Raw genomic sequence first — 15,910 nt, 5'->3', positions numbered from 1 at the left:
CAAATATAAAAATACAAAATTGGCCTGTGATGTCATTCTGACTCAGATCACTGGCACCTTTAGGCTATGGATGTCATCTTTGTATATTGCTTTGCTCAGTGATTTGTCTTATAAAATAATGAATGTTCCCTTTCCTCCTGCTCTCACATTAGTGATTAAATCTAATTCAATAGCAAATTCAATTTGGAAGATTTTTCTAATCTGCTTGTCATAGACTTTTAGATTGATAACTTTAGGAAAAAGTTTGCTGGAGTTTTTATTTTTGTTTCTTTCTCCTGCGTGTCCAGTTTGCTTCAACACTAGACCTGAGGATAAAGTTTTATCTCTCCATCTCATCAATGTTAACCATTGTCTTTCTTTCAAAATATTGGTTTCAAATTCTTATCCCGTGTTCAAACTCTCAGTAGACAAGTGAGTCATTATTTTTTTCTGGTCATTGGAGGTGGAGAGAGCTTCAGTAAAAATGTATGATAGCAACTGCCTGACATAGCAGGCAGGCAGAAGCAAAAGCTTTTGACAGCATTTGCAGAGGAATCAAAGGGAAGCACTTGCTGTGCACTGTCTTGGAAAGGAACACTGAGTTCCCAATATTTTATTACATTTAAAAATGGTAACTTTTCCTGGCAAGATGTAAGTTAAGTCAAACCCACTATTTTACTGGGGAGCAAAAGAAGTAATGATGTTTGCAGTTCTTAATGTTTTAATCCATTGTTCTGCTGTAAATGAAAAAAAGCCCAGAGATAAATAACATCAGAATGAATTTATATAGCTTTTGTGGTTCCAAATGTTTTCGTTTTAGCTGCCACAGGAGTGGTTGTGTGATTTGAGAAAGTGGTTGTTTCCAGTTAAGGAACAGAAACACTCAATTTTATTTTGTTACAGATTATCATGTATTGTTCAGCTATAACATTTTTATATGGTTAAAATTAGGCCACTCCAAAATAGAACTATTATATATTAATTGCTTTCTCTCTGTATGGATCTCTACTCTAAGTGTTCACACACAGGAACATCAGTGTTTGGAACTTACTTGTGAGAGGTACCCTCACATTTAATCATCTCTAATGTTTAGCACTCTAGCTTACTTGGAGCTCCTGATGTAGAGTTTTGGAACTTCTTAATGCCCAGTGCAATGTTCTTCAATTGTAAAATCATAGAATGGCTTGGGTTGGAAGGAAAACTAAATATCATCTAGTTCCTAGCCTGCTGCCATGGCCACAGACACCTTCCAGCAGACCAAGTTGCCCAAAGCCCCATCCAGCCTGGCCTTGAACACTTCTAGGAGCATCCACAGCTTCTCTGGGTAACCTGTTCGAGTGCCTCACCACCCTCACAGTAAAGAATCTCTACCTAATATCTAATTTCAACCTACTTTCAGTTTCAAGCCATTCCCCCTTCTCATCTCCATGCCCTTGCAAAAACTCCCTTTCCAGCTCTCTTGCAGACCCCCTTTTTCAGGTACTGGAAGGTGCTGTGAGGTTTTCTAAGGCTTTCACTGTCAGAACCATCTCAGTTTCGACAGTGAACGGTCTGCTTATGGGGCGAGCTTTCACTCAGTGTTGCTGGTGATGTCCCTCTGTGAGGACACACACACTGCTGTAGGAGTAGCAGACATTCTGCCTTGTTTTGCCAGTCTTCAGACCCCTAGGAGCCCCAGAGTTTAAGCTTTTTGGATAACGTGGCTGTGCAAGGGTCTCTGCAGCGTGAATGGTGTTGTCTCTACCAGCTCCCATGCTCAGTTGGGCTGCTGTCCTGACAGTGGTTCTGAGTGCAAGTTCTCCAATCTCCAGTGATTTGAAAGTGAATATAATATGGCAAACGCTGCCAGCTTCATTAAAACTTGGAATTATTGATCTGACTTTACCTAGGTGATGGGAAATTGCCTGTGATCTAAATGGGGAAAAAATATAGCAAACTATTTAAGCATTTCTATGCATGATTAGAAATCTAATCCTCAATTCATCATTACTTAGTAACATTTTGTCCTGGATTTTTGAGCTATTGCAAGAAATTTTAAATTCTTAAAGATGTAATATTGAAAATTCATATTTGAATATTATTATTATAAATATTCTTTCAGTCACATTATGTTGCACAAAATCAGATATTATTCTTTTATTTTAATTTGCTACTTTTCATCTGCTGTACTTTTGTTATGTTGTGGAATTTGGTACAAGAGGTTAGTGTGATAATCTGTGTCTGTAGTTAAACACTTACTGTGGGAGAACCACAGATGTTAACAAGCAATTTAGTTGTAGTGGAAACTATAGGACTAGTGTAGAAGCATCTGCTATTTCTTGTTGTTCTGGGTTTATTTTCCAAAATATAATGCAATTTGAATAAATGCTTTGTCCTTTGCAAAACTTAAATAGTGTTTTTCTTCTAGCACTGTCAGTACTGCTCTACTCTGTTGTCAGAGCATTTTCAGTTCAATTCTTTAATTCATCTTGAAGGGGTTGAAAGACCCCAGACCTTCCCACAGGCTGAATCAGTTGTACCTGCAGCTTTTTCCAGCCTGTGAAACTCCTTATTTTGTGGGTTTCTTTTTATTTGTTAAAGTATATTCTGGCAATCAGTGAAGTAAATATTTAAAGTTTGTTTATTTCTTGCTATTCTAGGCATTGGATCAAGACAGAACTGCACTACAGAAGGTGAAAAAATCTGTGAAAGCAATATATAGTTCGGGGCAAGGTAAGACATTGTTTTCAGTTTTACGTGAGAACCAAAGCATTTCATTTCAAGTTTGAGATGTCTTGCAATTCTTGTTATTAACCCTGTTAAAATGTCTGGCATAAGAAAAGCTTTTCTGTTTAGGAGTATTTGGACTTAAAAATTTTCTTTCTTTACTTCTGATTATACATCAGATTAATGTGCTCTCCAGTTCTTTGACCGTCATATTCCTTCTCAAAGGCCTCTAGGAGAATTCCCATGGGTAAATTTTCCTGCTGTCGTAATATTTCAAGCAGTTACATTCAACTAGAACGATGCCAAAAAAGTGTTCTCAACTGAATTTATAGAAAGCACTTACAAGTGAAATAAGATTTAGAACTTGTTTAAAAGTTTAAAAAGTAGATAAATGAAAAGAAATATCCACAGGTAGATTTTTTTTTTTTGTCAACATTTTCTCTCCCTTCATAACATTATATATTTCCCTTCTTACATAAAAGAGTGGAGATACATAATTATTTTGCTTGTTTGAAGACACTGTTGATGTTTTACTGGAGCTATAGTAATTACTTTGTTGAGAGGTTAGTTGGCTAGAATATAAATTGATAATCAATTTGAATGCAGTAAAAAATTATGATCAAACCTATCAATATAAAAACTCACTTTTAAAAATGCTGTAACTCTAATATTTCTACCTCAGTTTCTCTTACATTCTAAACACTGTGCCAAAGGCAGATAGGGTAACAGAGCTGTGCACCTTCCAATAACCTGGCTGTAAATACAGGATTTTAGAAAATCTCAGTTCCAATTCCCTAGCAATAATAATCAGTGTAGCAAATATTTTCCATATACAGAGCTACCTTTGAGTGCTCTTAGTTTCTGTGTTTATGGAAGTGTCTGTAATTTTTAATGTCTTGTAGATTCTTAACTATTCTCATTTGCAAATCACTGATGCTGGTTTGTTAGCACCATGCTTTTAATTAGCTTTTCTGTGATTTCAGTTGATGATAAATATTTTCCCAATAGACTGTGAAGCCTGATACAAAGTGAGAATAGTATTTGTTGCGTGTCTATTTAGTTTTATGCTTTTAGAAGTATTCAGATGCTCCAAGAAGCTTTTCTATTTGAAAGAACTTAGTTAAGCAGTTTCAAAATCTGAGTTTCAAGACTGATGAGAAGTGTAGAACACATTAAAGGTGTTCTGCCTGTTTTGAAATATATTAATGATACTAGAGAGTTCATCTATCATTTGAGTCTTGTGATGAAAATAATATTGTTGTCAAGGCCTGTAAGTAGGGCAGTACTATATGAAGAAGTAGTTGCATTGGATAAAAGCAATAGAAGGTGGGTTAATGGTTTTGATTGGGTGCTCTGCATTTAAAAAGGAGCAGAGATGGGTAGCTGGTTATTATTATTTCTTTTATATTTTTTCTTTCTTTCTTTCTTTTTTTTTTCTTTTTAAACAAGCCTTGTTTCAAAGGTACGAGTTAGTAGGAATTCTTTTGGCTCAAGAAAGCATTATGCATAATCCTCTGGCTCCCTCTTCAGAATGCTGCTGATATAGGTTCTGTTGCAATGAAAAGCTGTGTGCAGGAGTCAGTTCATGCAGTGATTGATAAACTAGGATTAGTAAAACCAAGATGAAAAACATGTTATACATGTGAAACCTCATAAAAATAAATGTAAATATAAAGTGACTGAATTAAAACTCCAGCTCATTTTGCCTCCTTGTACAAGCAAGTTTCTTATACTTCAGTGATGAAAATTGATTTTGTTGATATTTAAGTAAAACATACCAGAAACAGCTGTAAAATGAATTGGGGTTTATCAGTTCAAGAAAGTATTATGTGGCTATTTTTATATTTCAAAAGAAAGCCTCTAACAACATTTTGAGAACCCAAAATTGGAATTTTGTTTTACAAATTTAGTAGTTTGCTAGAAGTTAAGACCATATTTAATTTGCTAGAGTGGGAAAAGTTTTTTAGTACTCTTCTGCTTCATAATCTCCTTTGAGAACTCCAGCTGAACTGGTGAGAAAGGGTTATTCAGGGGCAATAGAAATTCTTTCTTCAGTTCAGTAATCCAATTCATACTCTACCAAAAGCCATAGCTAGGTATTTTGGGGTTATAGTGGTTTTGGGTTGTTGGGGTTTTTGTTTCTTTGTTTTTATTTTTGGGCTTTTTGTTATTGGGTTTTTTTGGTTGGTTGGTTGGGTTTTTTTTGTTTTGGGGTGATTTTGTTTTGTGTTTTGGGGTTGTTTTGTTTTGATAGGGTGTTTTTTGCTGGTTTTTTGGGGGTTTTTTTGTTGTTGTTGTTGGTTTAGTTTTTTGGTTTTCTTTTTTTTTCCTGAAGTAACATTTGGACAGTGACAGTGACACAGTGCAGTGTCTCATACAGAATTCTTCAGGAAGGCTGAACCTTCTGATGTGTCGGTTTGTTCCTCTTTGGCACTGAATTGTGGACCACAAGGGACTGTGCTCTGTTACAAAGAGCTTTAACGTCATCCAGATACTTTCTGTTCTTCCTGCACATCCCTCACCCATTTGTCATATTTACATTTAGAGCTACTGCTGTGGAAATGAAAACATACCAACACAGAAATATAGAAATCCGTTAGAAAGGTCCCTCCCCTATTTTCGTTTCTGAGAGTATTGTATGGGAAGGAACTGTTTATGAAGTCCAGTGAGACACACAAATGGACACCTCTTTCTCACCACTTGCTCCTTGTCTGGCTTGCTGTTTAATTCTGCATGATCGATTGTAATTAGGAACCCATCTTATGGCAATGGTGCTTGAACTTAATGGAGAATCTGTTTTGACTTCCTTTCCCATAACATTTGGATTGAATTATAATAGCAGTAGATTACACAATTAGTTTTGTTGTAGATTTTTCAGTAGCTCTTTTTCATTACTTCTCTTGGATAACTCCCAAATATAATCAAAAGAGTTTACATGATGGAGAAATAAAAACTTAAAATCCATACAAGACCAAAGGTACTGAGTTGGATCAGCAGTCTGCATGGTCTCCCACAATGTTCAACAGCAGATGCTTGAGGAAGTAGAAAAATGGTGCAAAGATGGAGTGATTTTTTCTTTTTTAATTATTTTGTTTAGGACTTTCTCACCTCACAGTGACATGAAGACCAGGAATTACCTTGAGTCAGAAATTATATTTTCTGTGACGATTTTGAGTGATGTTTGCTACTTCTTAATGGACTTCTACAGTTTATTTTGTCCAAGGAATTTGAATTAATGTAAATCTTTAGCATTCTCAGTCTTGCATCAATCTAGTTAAATGCTTCTCTGCGAATTTTCCCAGTACATGTTCATGTTCTCAGGCCTTAAGTCACCTGAGGAGGAGGCTGTCCCTGCCCATGTTTATTCTTTCCTTTCCTCCACATATTTTTTTGGCCTGTCTTTCCTCCTTGTGAGGGTCATCCCTCTTAGTCTGCTTAGTTCCTTTCAGTATTTTTTGTGAGGGACAGAATTTCTTGGAAAAGCAGTAATTTGATGTGGACTTCCTCTCCTGATATGCTCATTCATCTCCTGGAGGTGGGAGATTTTCAAAGTAAAATTTTCTTTTTATAAAATGTGTTTCTTGTTCAGCATTTTGTATTCATCCACGTCCACCAATTCTATTCTGCGCTGTAGTTGCTACAAATTTCCCAGGGAATATATAAGCAATATTGCTGCTGGTGCATACTTGAATCCTCAGTTCTTTCTGGAACTTACTAAAAATAGCTATTATATTTGCTTTTCATTCTTCCTGTAGTGTTGAGGCTGGTATAAATAAGAGGTGTTACTTTGCAGCTACATAGTTTGCCTATTTTATTCTTTTGTACATGAATCTAAGTGATGTGCCATTGCACATGTTATCAGATTTTAAGAATTCTGCTGTTAGATTTGGAATAAATCCTCTGAAGCAGAGAAGAAAGAAAATTCTTCTATAAGAATTTCTTCAAGCATGTCAGTGATGAGCTGAGATGCAAAAAGAAGTAATTTACTTTTTGGGGCTGGCTTATCTCTCAATGCTCTTATACTGTGATGATCTAGAGAACCTTGCAGACTCACTGAGATGCTCCTTGCTCTGAAATCTTGAAAGAGGCTTTTATTACTTTTTCCTTGAACAATCTCATTCTAGAAGGCGTTACTGTTATCAAGTTCAGACAATTGTATGGTGGTCAAATAATTTTTTTTCTATTATTTTTTCATTATATTTCAGCTTAGTGAAGAACAAAATGAGAAAGGGTGTTTTTTTATTTCAAATAATTTCTGCCATCCTTTTTAACCTTGCCAGCTTTCTTGCTTTTCTAAAGCCTTTCTGAGTCATCTTTCATTCATAAACGCATCTTGGCTCTGACCTTGGTTATTTTTCCTCTGGCTACCCGTGGAACAAAGCTGTTTTATAAGTGCAGCTTGAAAATAATCTAAAGTTGATCAAAATTCTGAAACTTAATTCTTATTTTTTTTAATTTAACCACATATGAAGAATTAATTATCACTAATTTAGACATTCTTTGTCTAAATGTTTCTTTGAGTGTAATTAAAGTATAATCAGTGACAAAAGAGAGTAGTGTTTTTCTTCTGTAAACTAATTATTTTGTGCTTGTGTTCTTCAGTGTTTGCAGGGTAATATATCTGAACAAAACTGTTGTTGAGGAAGGAAATTTTAAGGCTTTAATTTTTGTGATGTGTTTTCTAGGTCCAGCGTATAAAGGCTATCCTTTAACCTCTCTTCATGGTTTGTACTTCTGTTCCCTTACTTAATATGCACAAGTAGACAGGCGTTTTAGTGGGCTCAGAAGCATATGCTAAAATTCTGGTCATTTTTGAGTGGGAAATAAACATAGAATTTAATGAATGCTGTGGGTTCCAGTGAAGAAATATAAATTCTGGGAGCCTGATTTAAGTCTTTTGTGTTTTTCCTGGGAGAAGTTTACCACAAGGTCACTTTAGGCATAGACGGCTGCAGGTGACTGCCTGGGAATGCAGTGCAAGGTGGGATTCAGCCCTGGGAGTCCTTCAGGCTGTGCCTCCACAGAGCTCAGAGCACATGTGCTCCCTGCTCCTGGCAAGTGCTGCTGTGCAGCAAAGGGCTGCTGCAAAGCTGCCGTGGCTGCCTTTCCTTCCTTAGCTGCTTGGATCCGCATCTCCAGAGGCGTTCCTGTTATTTCCTCTTAACACTTAAGGTTTCCTCAATATACCTGTTAGAGCTCAGATGTAAGGGGTGCCTCAACTTCCTTGTGCGCTGAGCCGAGGGTTTTCTCAAACCAAAGGTAAATTCTGTGCTGAATGTTGCCCAGAATCGAAGGTGTGGGTTATGGAGGAGATGCACAGCTTCCAGCTCAGAAAATACAACAGCTCTATTCAGGCCAGTATGTTGGTTTATGCCACATCTGCCACGCTCTAGTGGGGTTCTCAGCATGGGCTCAGGTGCTGGTGGCCTTGCCAGATCTCACTGGGAAGGGAATGATTAGTGAGGCCCCTTTGAAGGGAGCTGCATTCGTCAGTGGGGGCAGAGCCCATCCTCAGCTGTCCGTGATTCTGGCACGTCTCAGGGAGCTGCTGAAGGAGCAGGATGTTTGGCTGGGGAAGCTGTTCTATTTTCATCCCAGTGCTGAGCGTTGCTTACGATATTGAAAAGACATGATTCAGTTCTGGAAGACAAACCTTATTCCCTGCATGTACTGCTGTCAGCGATCCCATCTCACTCTCAGGGTTATTAAAGTCTTGTATGAGGACTTGTATCTAAGAAAGTAAATATTGTCGTGCCCATTATGGCTTTTTGTATGCAAAGAAAGGTCTATTAGGACACTAGAGAGTAATTTCTGAGTTTGCATGAGGCACCTACAGTGAGATGAAAGGATGCTCTTTGCTCTAAGCATGTCGGGTTTCACATGTTGTATTTTAGCATAGGCCACGTTGCAGATTTTTCAAGTTATGTGCATTTAAGGTCAAGTAGGGAACTGCCTTACCTTTTCAACAGAAAATATTTCATCTCCTTTTACAAGATTTACATCAATACTTGTGTAGAAATTGAAAATTTGTTATTCTTACAGAGCACTTGCATTTTGTGTGCCTATGCATGGTAATTACAGCAGTAAATGCAGGAGTATTCCTTTTTCTTCACCATCGAAGGTTCATTTCTAGATTTAGGTGGTTTGTAGTCTGGGATTCTTGAGAATTTCCGCTATATTGTTCTAGGACAATGATCTGCTTCCTGCTTCCTCTTTCTGACCGGGAATTTCTTTTGCCTTTCCACAGATGAAACAAGCTTCTTCAACTCTTTGTCACTTTCTTTACGAAGTCATTTTTAAAAATGCTCTATGAAACAACACAGGGCTTAAAATCAAAATGCTGGGAAATACTGTGGGGTAAAAAGTGCTTCACAAGCAGGGACAGGGATTCCATCTAGGAGGGCTCTTTCCAGCCTTCCATTCTCCTTCCTTTTCCTTCAGCACAGCTGGGTACTCTTGAGCTTTACTCACTCAAGACTGCCTAAGCAAAAGCTCCTTCATAGATAAAGTCCTCTGTGTATATTTATGCAAAAGCTTTTACGTAAAACAAAATGCATATTTTATTGTTATATAGTGGTTTCCTTGGATTCAGTGTTAAGCTATTTGATTAAAATTGTATGCTTGTGGAACAGTTTTCTTGAAAACATACAGCTTGAATTGCAGCTCTGTATTAGCATATGATTAAATATTTGGCCTTTTGAAAACGTTGGTATTAATATCTGATCTACAATATGAATGGTGTGATGTGTGAGCTTTGGGGCTTGGTAATGGTAAATAAGGATTGTACTTTTTTTTTAACAGGTTTGGAAATTTTTTGTTGAACCTTTGGTGCACTGTTGTTTGAGTATCTGCAATACCTTAGAAGACTTAACTGTTTAACTCTTTATCAGCTGTTTGTTAATGTCCAAATAGATTTGTGCATTGTGAGACATTATTCATGAGACTTGTTTGAAACCTATGACTTTTTTCCTTTTCTTCTGAGTCATAACTTGTAATTCAGATGCTCTCAGGCAACGTAACAACTTGAATAAAATAAAACTTTCAGATTTTGGGGGAAAAAACATGATATCTATTGCCAACTACTCCCTCTTTCCCTTCCTCCCTTTCATTGCACAGAACTTGTGCTGTAGCTCTGTGGTTTTGTGTTCGTGGTTTGCAGAAAAAAGCCCACATAGTAAGGCTAGGAGACTCATTAGAGTGAAATATTGATTTAATTAATACCAGTAATATTCTCTAAGAGAGATAAAGGTGTTAAAGTCTTTCCCAAAGGGCTGTAGAGGTAAATTTTCTATTTAAAGATACTAAAATGGAAGTAACGAAAATTATATGAACACATGCCAGAAAGGAAAATAAATAGAAGCAGGAAAGACATTTCAGATTCAACAGTCTCTAATTCATTCTTGAGTCAAGGATTTTTCTCACTTTCACTGGCTTCAACTGCATCTTCTTGGTTTTGACCTCTCTGTATGTGCAGTTTGCTATTAAATACATTGAAATGAGTCCTTGGCTGTGTACCAATACACATTCCATTATCTGAGATAACTCAGTTTATAAAGCAGGCAGAAAAGGAACCTTTGTAAGGTGTTTCTTCTTTTGAACTTGCAGTCAGATTCAGACTTGGTCTCCTTACTCTTATATCTGATACTTTTGACTTTTTTATTCTGTAAAAATGTCCAACATTTCAAAAGAAAAGTTCACATATGCATTAAAGTTCCTGTAGTGGGCAACTTTAAATTCCAATGTTGTTTACAAAACGAGCTCATATTGTTTCACTGATATATTATTGATCTTATTACTCTGTCAATAGCTGCAGATATTTCTTCATCTCTGTATTACAAATTCAACTTGCTGATTTAAAAAGCATATATATGTCTATTGCTAAATAGTTCTTTTTAATCTTAAAATTATTTTAATTTTCAGTAAATGTGTTGACTTGTGGCTTTTCTCAAAGTACTGTTTATTACTTAGTTTGCTGCTAAGTTGCACTAAGCTTAAAATTATAATCGACTGACTACAAAAAACCTTTCTGACTTTTCATTTTTCTTTGCAGATCATGTTCAAAATGAAGAAAACTATGCACAAGTACTAGATAAATTTGGAAGTAATTTTTTAAGTCGGGATAATCCAGATCTTGGCACCGCTTTTGTAAAATTTTCCACACTTACTAAAGAATTATCAACACTGTTGAAGAACCTGGTGAGGAGTTTCAAACTTTCTTAGCTTTTAATTTGTTTCAAAATGAAGTATAATACAACAGCTGCATGATCATGATGACTAATGATACTTTTTGAGATGCTTCCAGTTTTTTTCAAAAACAAAACCAACAATTTCTGCAGAGGGGATCTCTAAAGGGTGTTATTACGCACTCTCTGTGTTTGATTGTTAATTGGCAGTTAAGAAGGTAATATAAATGTTGAGACATCACTTGAGTCATCATTCTCAAGTGATTGATGGTGATACATACCTCATGGACCTTAATTTTAAATCATCCCTTAACTTGAAGTCTTTCCAGTTAAAAATACAGTATCATTAGTTATGGCTGTTTTGTTTTACCACAAAAGGAGAAACATTTACTTTTTGGAAGAAAAAAGAACAATTTGAGCATGCTTAAATGGTGTTAACAATCCCCTCTCCCTGCAGAATATAAAGCCTCTATTGCCTAAATACCAGTTTTTTGAAGGTGGTTTAAAGGTTTGTCTCATTTAAAGTTTGCCTTAGGCTTTTATTTCTGAAAGCTGCATAATAAAACTACAGTCACAGCAAATATCTTTGAACACTGAAAGTAATGAAGCCATATTTCTTGTGAAATCATATTTCATGGGCTTTGTAGCTGTCACATTCAGAAAGTCATAGCTTCAGTTTTACATTTTTCTTATAGTTGAACTTATTTCCAAGCTTTTTTGGTGTGTGAAGTACAAGTGGTATTACAGACTTGTCTTCCTAGAGTCCCTAACACAACCATAACTGCTGTAGGTCACACCAAAGCTCCCTGTAGCAAAGTTCCCTGGCTTTGACAGTTGCCCAAGATTGAGTTTTCTGCTTTCCTCTGTGGAGACTTCTGTCACTCTGGGTTATTTTGACCTTCTTTAATTTAAATTTAGCACACAATTAAAAGTAAGTATTTTAGAATGTGAATTAAAGTGAAGTTGAAAAACAGTTTGGGACTAGAACTCAAGTTTTTTGGAAGCTTTGTGGACTTTGTCATTTCTATTGGGGCATCCACAGAAAATTTTAACCTATTTCAACTAGCAAACAAGATGTCAGGGTTTATTTATTTATTTAAAATTGTGCTGATCAAAAGGAAAACACACTTTTAATTTAAGAAACCACACTTATTCAGAACATTATACTATTACAGCTAGATTATGAAGCATTATCTATCTAAATTCTTGTTGACAGGATTCAGAATAGGTTGTTCACTAATGTACTTCATTCATCACTATCAAATAGACAATAAACTTACTTTACAACTGTCTCAGCATTTAAAAACCATTTATTTTTTCTCCTTTCTTCTCCCCAAGATAGAAAATTCTGCTTTGTTATTCTTAGGCATCATTCTGTTTAATAAGATTACAATGAAAGAAAAAAAAGACATTTATGATATCAAAATAGAAGTTGAGGTCCGGTGAAAGAGCAGTTGAGAGGAGGACTCTGTAGTGTCACTTATAAAGCCCCAAAGTAGGTGCTGAGGCTTATGTTGATAAAGTTAATGGGAGAAATGGCAGGAGGTGTTAAGATAAATGGCAGGATAAGAGGTTTGGGATTTTTTTTTTTCTTTTTTACCTAGAACGTATTGTTGATGCCTTATTTAATAAAATAATGAATGGTCTTCAAAGACATGAAGATGACTAAGGACTAGAGCTACACAGTAGACAATGAAAAAAATGCTTCACAAATTTGGATTCTTTTTTTTAAATCTTTGAACTTCAATTATGATTCATTAAAATTTTCATATGAATTGTGATATTATAGCTATTTCATGAGAAGGAGGATACAAAATAACTTATTTTCTTCTTTGTCAATTATAGAGTGACTTCTTTGAGAGTCAGATTCACTTACTATGAAGTAAAACCAGCAGCTTTTATTAGATACACAACTTTTGGAAAGCATAATTTTGAAATGATTGCTCAGCACACAAGGGCAAGAATAAAAGCATGTCCGTTAATCATTTTAACAAGGCCAAATAAGTTGCTTGGCAGTTTTTACTATTAACTGTTGATGTCATCACTAAATATAATGTCTGAAACTTAAAATCTATAACAGTTAAGTTGTCCAGTCATTATTATTAATATTATCTTATAAGAAGGACACACAAAGACACCTTCTCTAAGATTTTATAAATTTATGTTTTACATTGGTCTGTGTTTTCAGCAAATTCTGAGTGTCTGACCAGAATCAGTTTCTCTGTTTTTTTACTTCTACTTCCTTTCCCAATTCAGGTTTCATTCTTTATGCAGTAATTGCTTATAGTAGTGCATTTAAAGGATGTATAAAAACCTATGTACATGAAAATGCGTGTGTCAATATCTTTACATTGATCTAGATGAGGTTTGGGCAGAACATTTGTAGCACTTGCAGAATATTTTTTTTTTGAAAATTTACATGGTGCTTGCCTTTTTCCAAGTGTTTAAAGCCTGTTTTCCTCTACCTCTCTTTCCTGTAAATGTCCTCAGATAATCTTTGCAGGCAAATTATCTTTTTTTCTCAACCCTCACCAAACTGTCATATGTGTTTCTGTCTGTTAAGGGTTTTTTTCCTTTATTTTGCTCTATACATGAGACTGTTTTGCTTTATCGGATGTGTTTCCAATTCATTTGGGCTACTGTTTTATCAGGTCTTCAAGAATACAATAAATGATTCCAAATAATTACCATATTGGAATGGTACACTGCTATTTAGCCTTGATTTTTTGGTTTTTTTCCTATAGCTGACATACTAGCTGGCTATTCTTCAGTTGTTTCAAGCCAAAAATTAATGGCTTGAATTGGTTATCCTTAACGGATACACCTGGAAAAATGAAAAATGCTCCAGTGTCTTTTGAATATATGAGGAGTTTGAGTGGAACACTAGACCTGGAGAACCCGTTTGAGTGGTTGTTTTGATATTCTTGTCGACATTCAAATAGGCATGAATTCAGTAGGGTGAAATTTAAACTCATGAGAGTTTGAGGAGATGTCAGATTTACACAATGGACAAGGAAAGATCAGTGTTCCCAAAAAGGGGGAGATATTCAAAGAGCTGGTGATTCTGTTGGCTCCTTCTGTTCATGGTTGAATTAACACATGCTTTGTGTGTTGCCTGCTTGTGGCACAGCAGGTCCTTGCTTCTTACTCAGGAGACTATAGAAGACATTTCTACCCAAATGTTTGCTTCAAGAGGATGAATATTACCTTGAAGTGCTTTCAGAACTTTGCTTATGTGCCATTTGTAAAATTCTGCGTTTAGGTCACCTTGTTTAAGTAAATGTTAATTATAATGTTTCTATGTCTCATGCAAGTAAATGTTTCTTAATTCCTCCCAGACCTGAATTTAGTGTTAATTTAGAAATGTGAGGTGATTGCAACTTGATTAATGAAGTTCAAAGACTTGTTGGCAGTAATTTGATAAGATCATAATACATCCTTTTGAATGATAATATTTTTGTTTTTAGCTCCAGGGTTTAAGCCACAATGTTATTTTCACTTTGGATTCTCTCTTAAAAGGAGACTTAAAAGGTGTTAAAGGGGTAAGTGTTGCAAACTAAGTTTTTATTTTATGTTCAGCTGTCTAGTGACTGTTTTCCTTTCACTTATGAGATTATGTCTTACGTTGGCATTTATTAATATTCTGTATTTAGTACAAAGAAAAAAATTGGCATGACTGCAATGCTTCTTGAAAATTTCATTGCAAATTACCATGTTAATGTGCACAGGAAAGCAATACTTTACAAGATTCAAATCCAGTATTTTTTTCCAACCACTGTCTGAAAAGTTTTAAAGAAAACACTATTTTTGTTGCTATTTATTACTTGATAACTATGAAGACAAAGTTTTAAAAATGTTCTAAGAAAATTTTCTATTTCCTAAGGACCTCAAAAAACCTTTTGACAAAGCCTGGAAAGATTATGAAACCAAATTGTAAGTATTTTTCTCCCAGTTTGCTTTGTTTTTTGTGGTGCTGGGGTTTTTTTTTAATGAATCAGTAGTAGTAGTATCATTAGTATTATAATTAGTGGTATTAGTAGTATTATTAGTATTGTTATTGTTGTTATTATTATATAATTATTGATTGTTTTCCCCAAGTTAGAGAACAGAGTTGAAAGAAGGGCAGTTTCATGGCTCAATAGCTTCTGGAGACTTAAAATATACAGGATTTGGTAGAGGAGCTGATCTTCAGGATGTCTTCTTTGATACGTCTTCATTATTATTTTTTCCCTAAATAATGCTAGATCACATTTTAGTAGAAGGAACTTTCTAAAATGTTTTCAAATTAAAATTTCAGTACAAAGATTGAAAAGGAAAAAAGAGAACATGCAAAACAGCATGGGATGATAAGAACTGAGATAACAGGAGCTGAGATAGCAGAGGAAATGGAGAAGGAAAGGCGGCTATTTCAGCTGCAGATGTGTGAAGTAAGAAACAAATTTCAGTTTTTAATTGCAACACCATAACTTACTATTAACAGACCTTGTGGGCCTTACTTGAAGGTGGTGAAATCTTCTTTGCTGTTTAATGGGGGTGGAGGGAGGAAATTATTTTAATGTGACAGAGTACAGCCATAAAGATAATTATTTTAGCAACTCTTGTACAAAACTTGGCTTCTTTTTGTTTTATTAATTTTCCTTGGTTTTAGACTATTGTGGGAAGGTTCTTGGGTTAAAAATACATTGTGGAAATATTTCTTATTTTATCAGGTTTATGGCTGAGCAGTATTTTGATATCTTTCTTCTAATATGCTTTCTGAAGCCTTCTAAAATTTCTTATAAAGTGATGAATTATAATGATAACCTTAGTTCCATAAAACTGATTTTTTATATCAATAGTTCTTTTTATTACATTTTAGTGGGGATTACTTTAAATTGCACAGTGTTTGTACTTTCAGAATATTTCAATAATGACTACAGTAGCATTAAAAATGGGAATATTTAGACAGTTCTAAAGGATGAAACTTTTTTCTTGGATTTCCTTTATGTTTTGGGGTGTTAAAATTTTATGGAGTGGCCAGATAAACTGTTATGTGTTTTAAA

General features: G+C 35.2%; 1 protein-coding gene across 6 annotated transcripts in view; it reads left to right on the top strand.

Annotated features, from left to right (window-relative positions):
- ASAP1 (ArfGAP with SH3 domain, ankyrin repeat and PH domain 1) overlaps positions 1-15,910 on the top strand; it is a 146,195-nt gene that overhangs the window by 72,942 nt on the left and 57,343 nt on the right. For all 6 annotated transcript variants that reach the window (XM_048329092.1, XM_048329089.1, XM_048329091.1 and 3 more), the window contains 5 exons: positions 2,619-2,691; positions 10,736-10,881; positions 14,336-14,410; positions 14,752-14,801; positions 15,166-15,295. In XM_048329092.1, coding sequence (XP_048185049.1) covers positions 2,619-2,691; positions 10,736-10,881; positions 14,336-14,410; positions 14,752-14,801; positions 15,166-15,295 — 474 coding nt within the window. The remainder of the gene's footprint in view (positions 1-2,618; positions 2,692-10,735; positions 10,882-14,335; positions 14,411-14,751; positions 14,802-15,165; positions 15,296-15,910) is intronic.

Source organism: Corvus hawaiiensis, chromosome 26 (assembly GCF_020740725.1).
Source record: "Corvus hawaiiensis isolate bCorHaw1 chromosome 26, bCorHaw1.pri.cur, whole genome shotgun sequence".
In the NCBI taxonomy this organism is placed as follows: Eukaryota; Metazoa; Chordata; class Aves; order Passeriformes; family Corvidae; genus Corvus; species Corvus hawaiiensis.
Note: the sequence above shows the minus strand (reverse complement) of the source record. Positions and strands in the feature narration are given on the sequence as shown.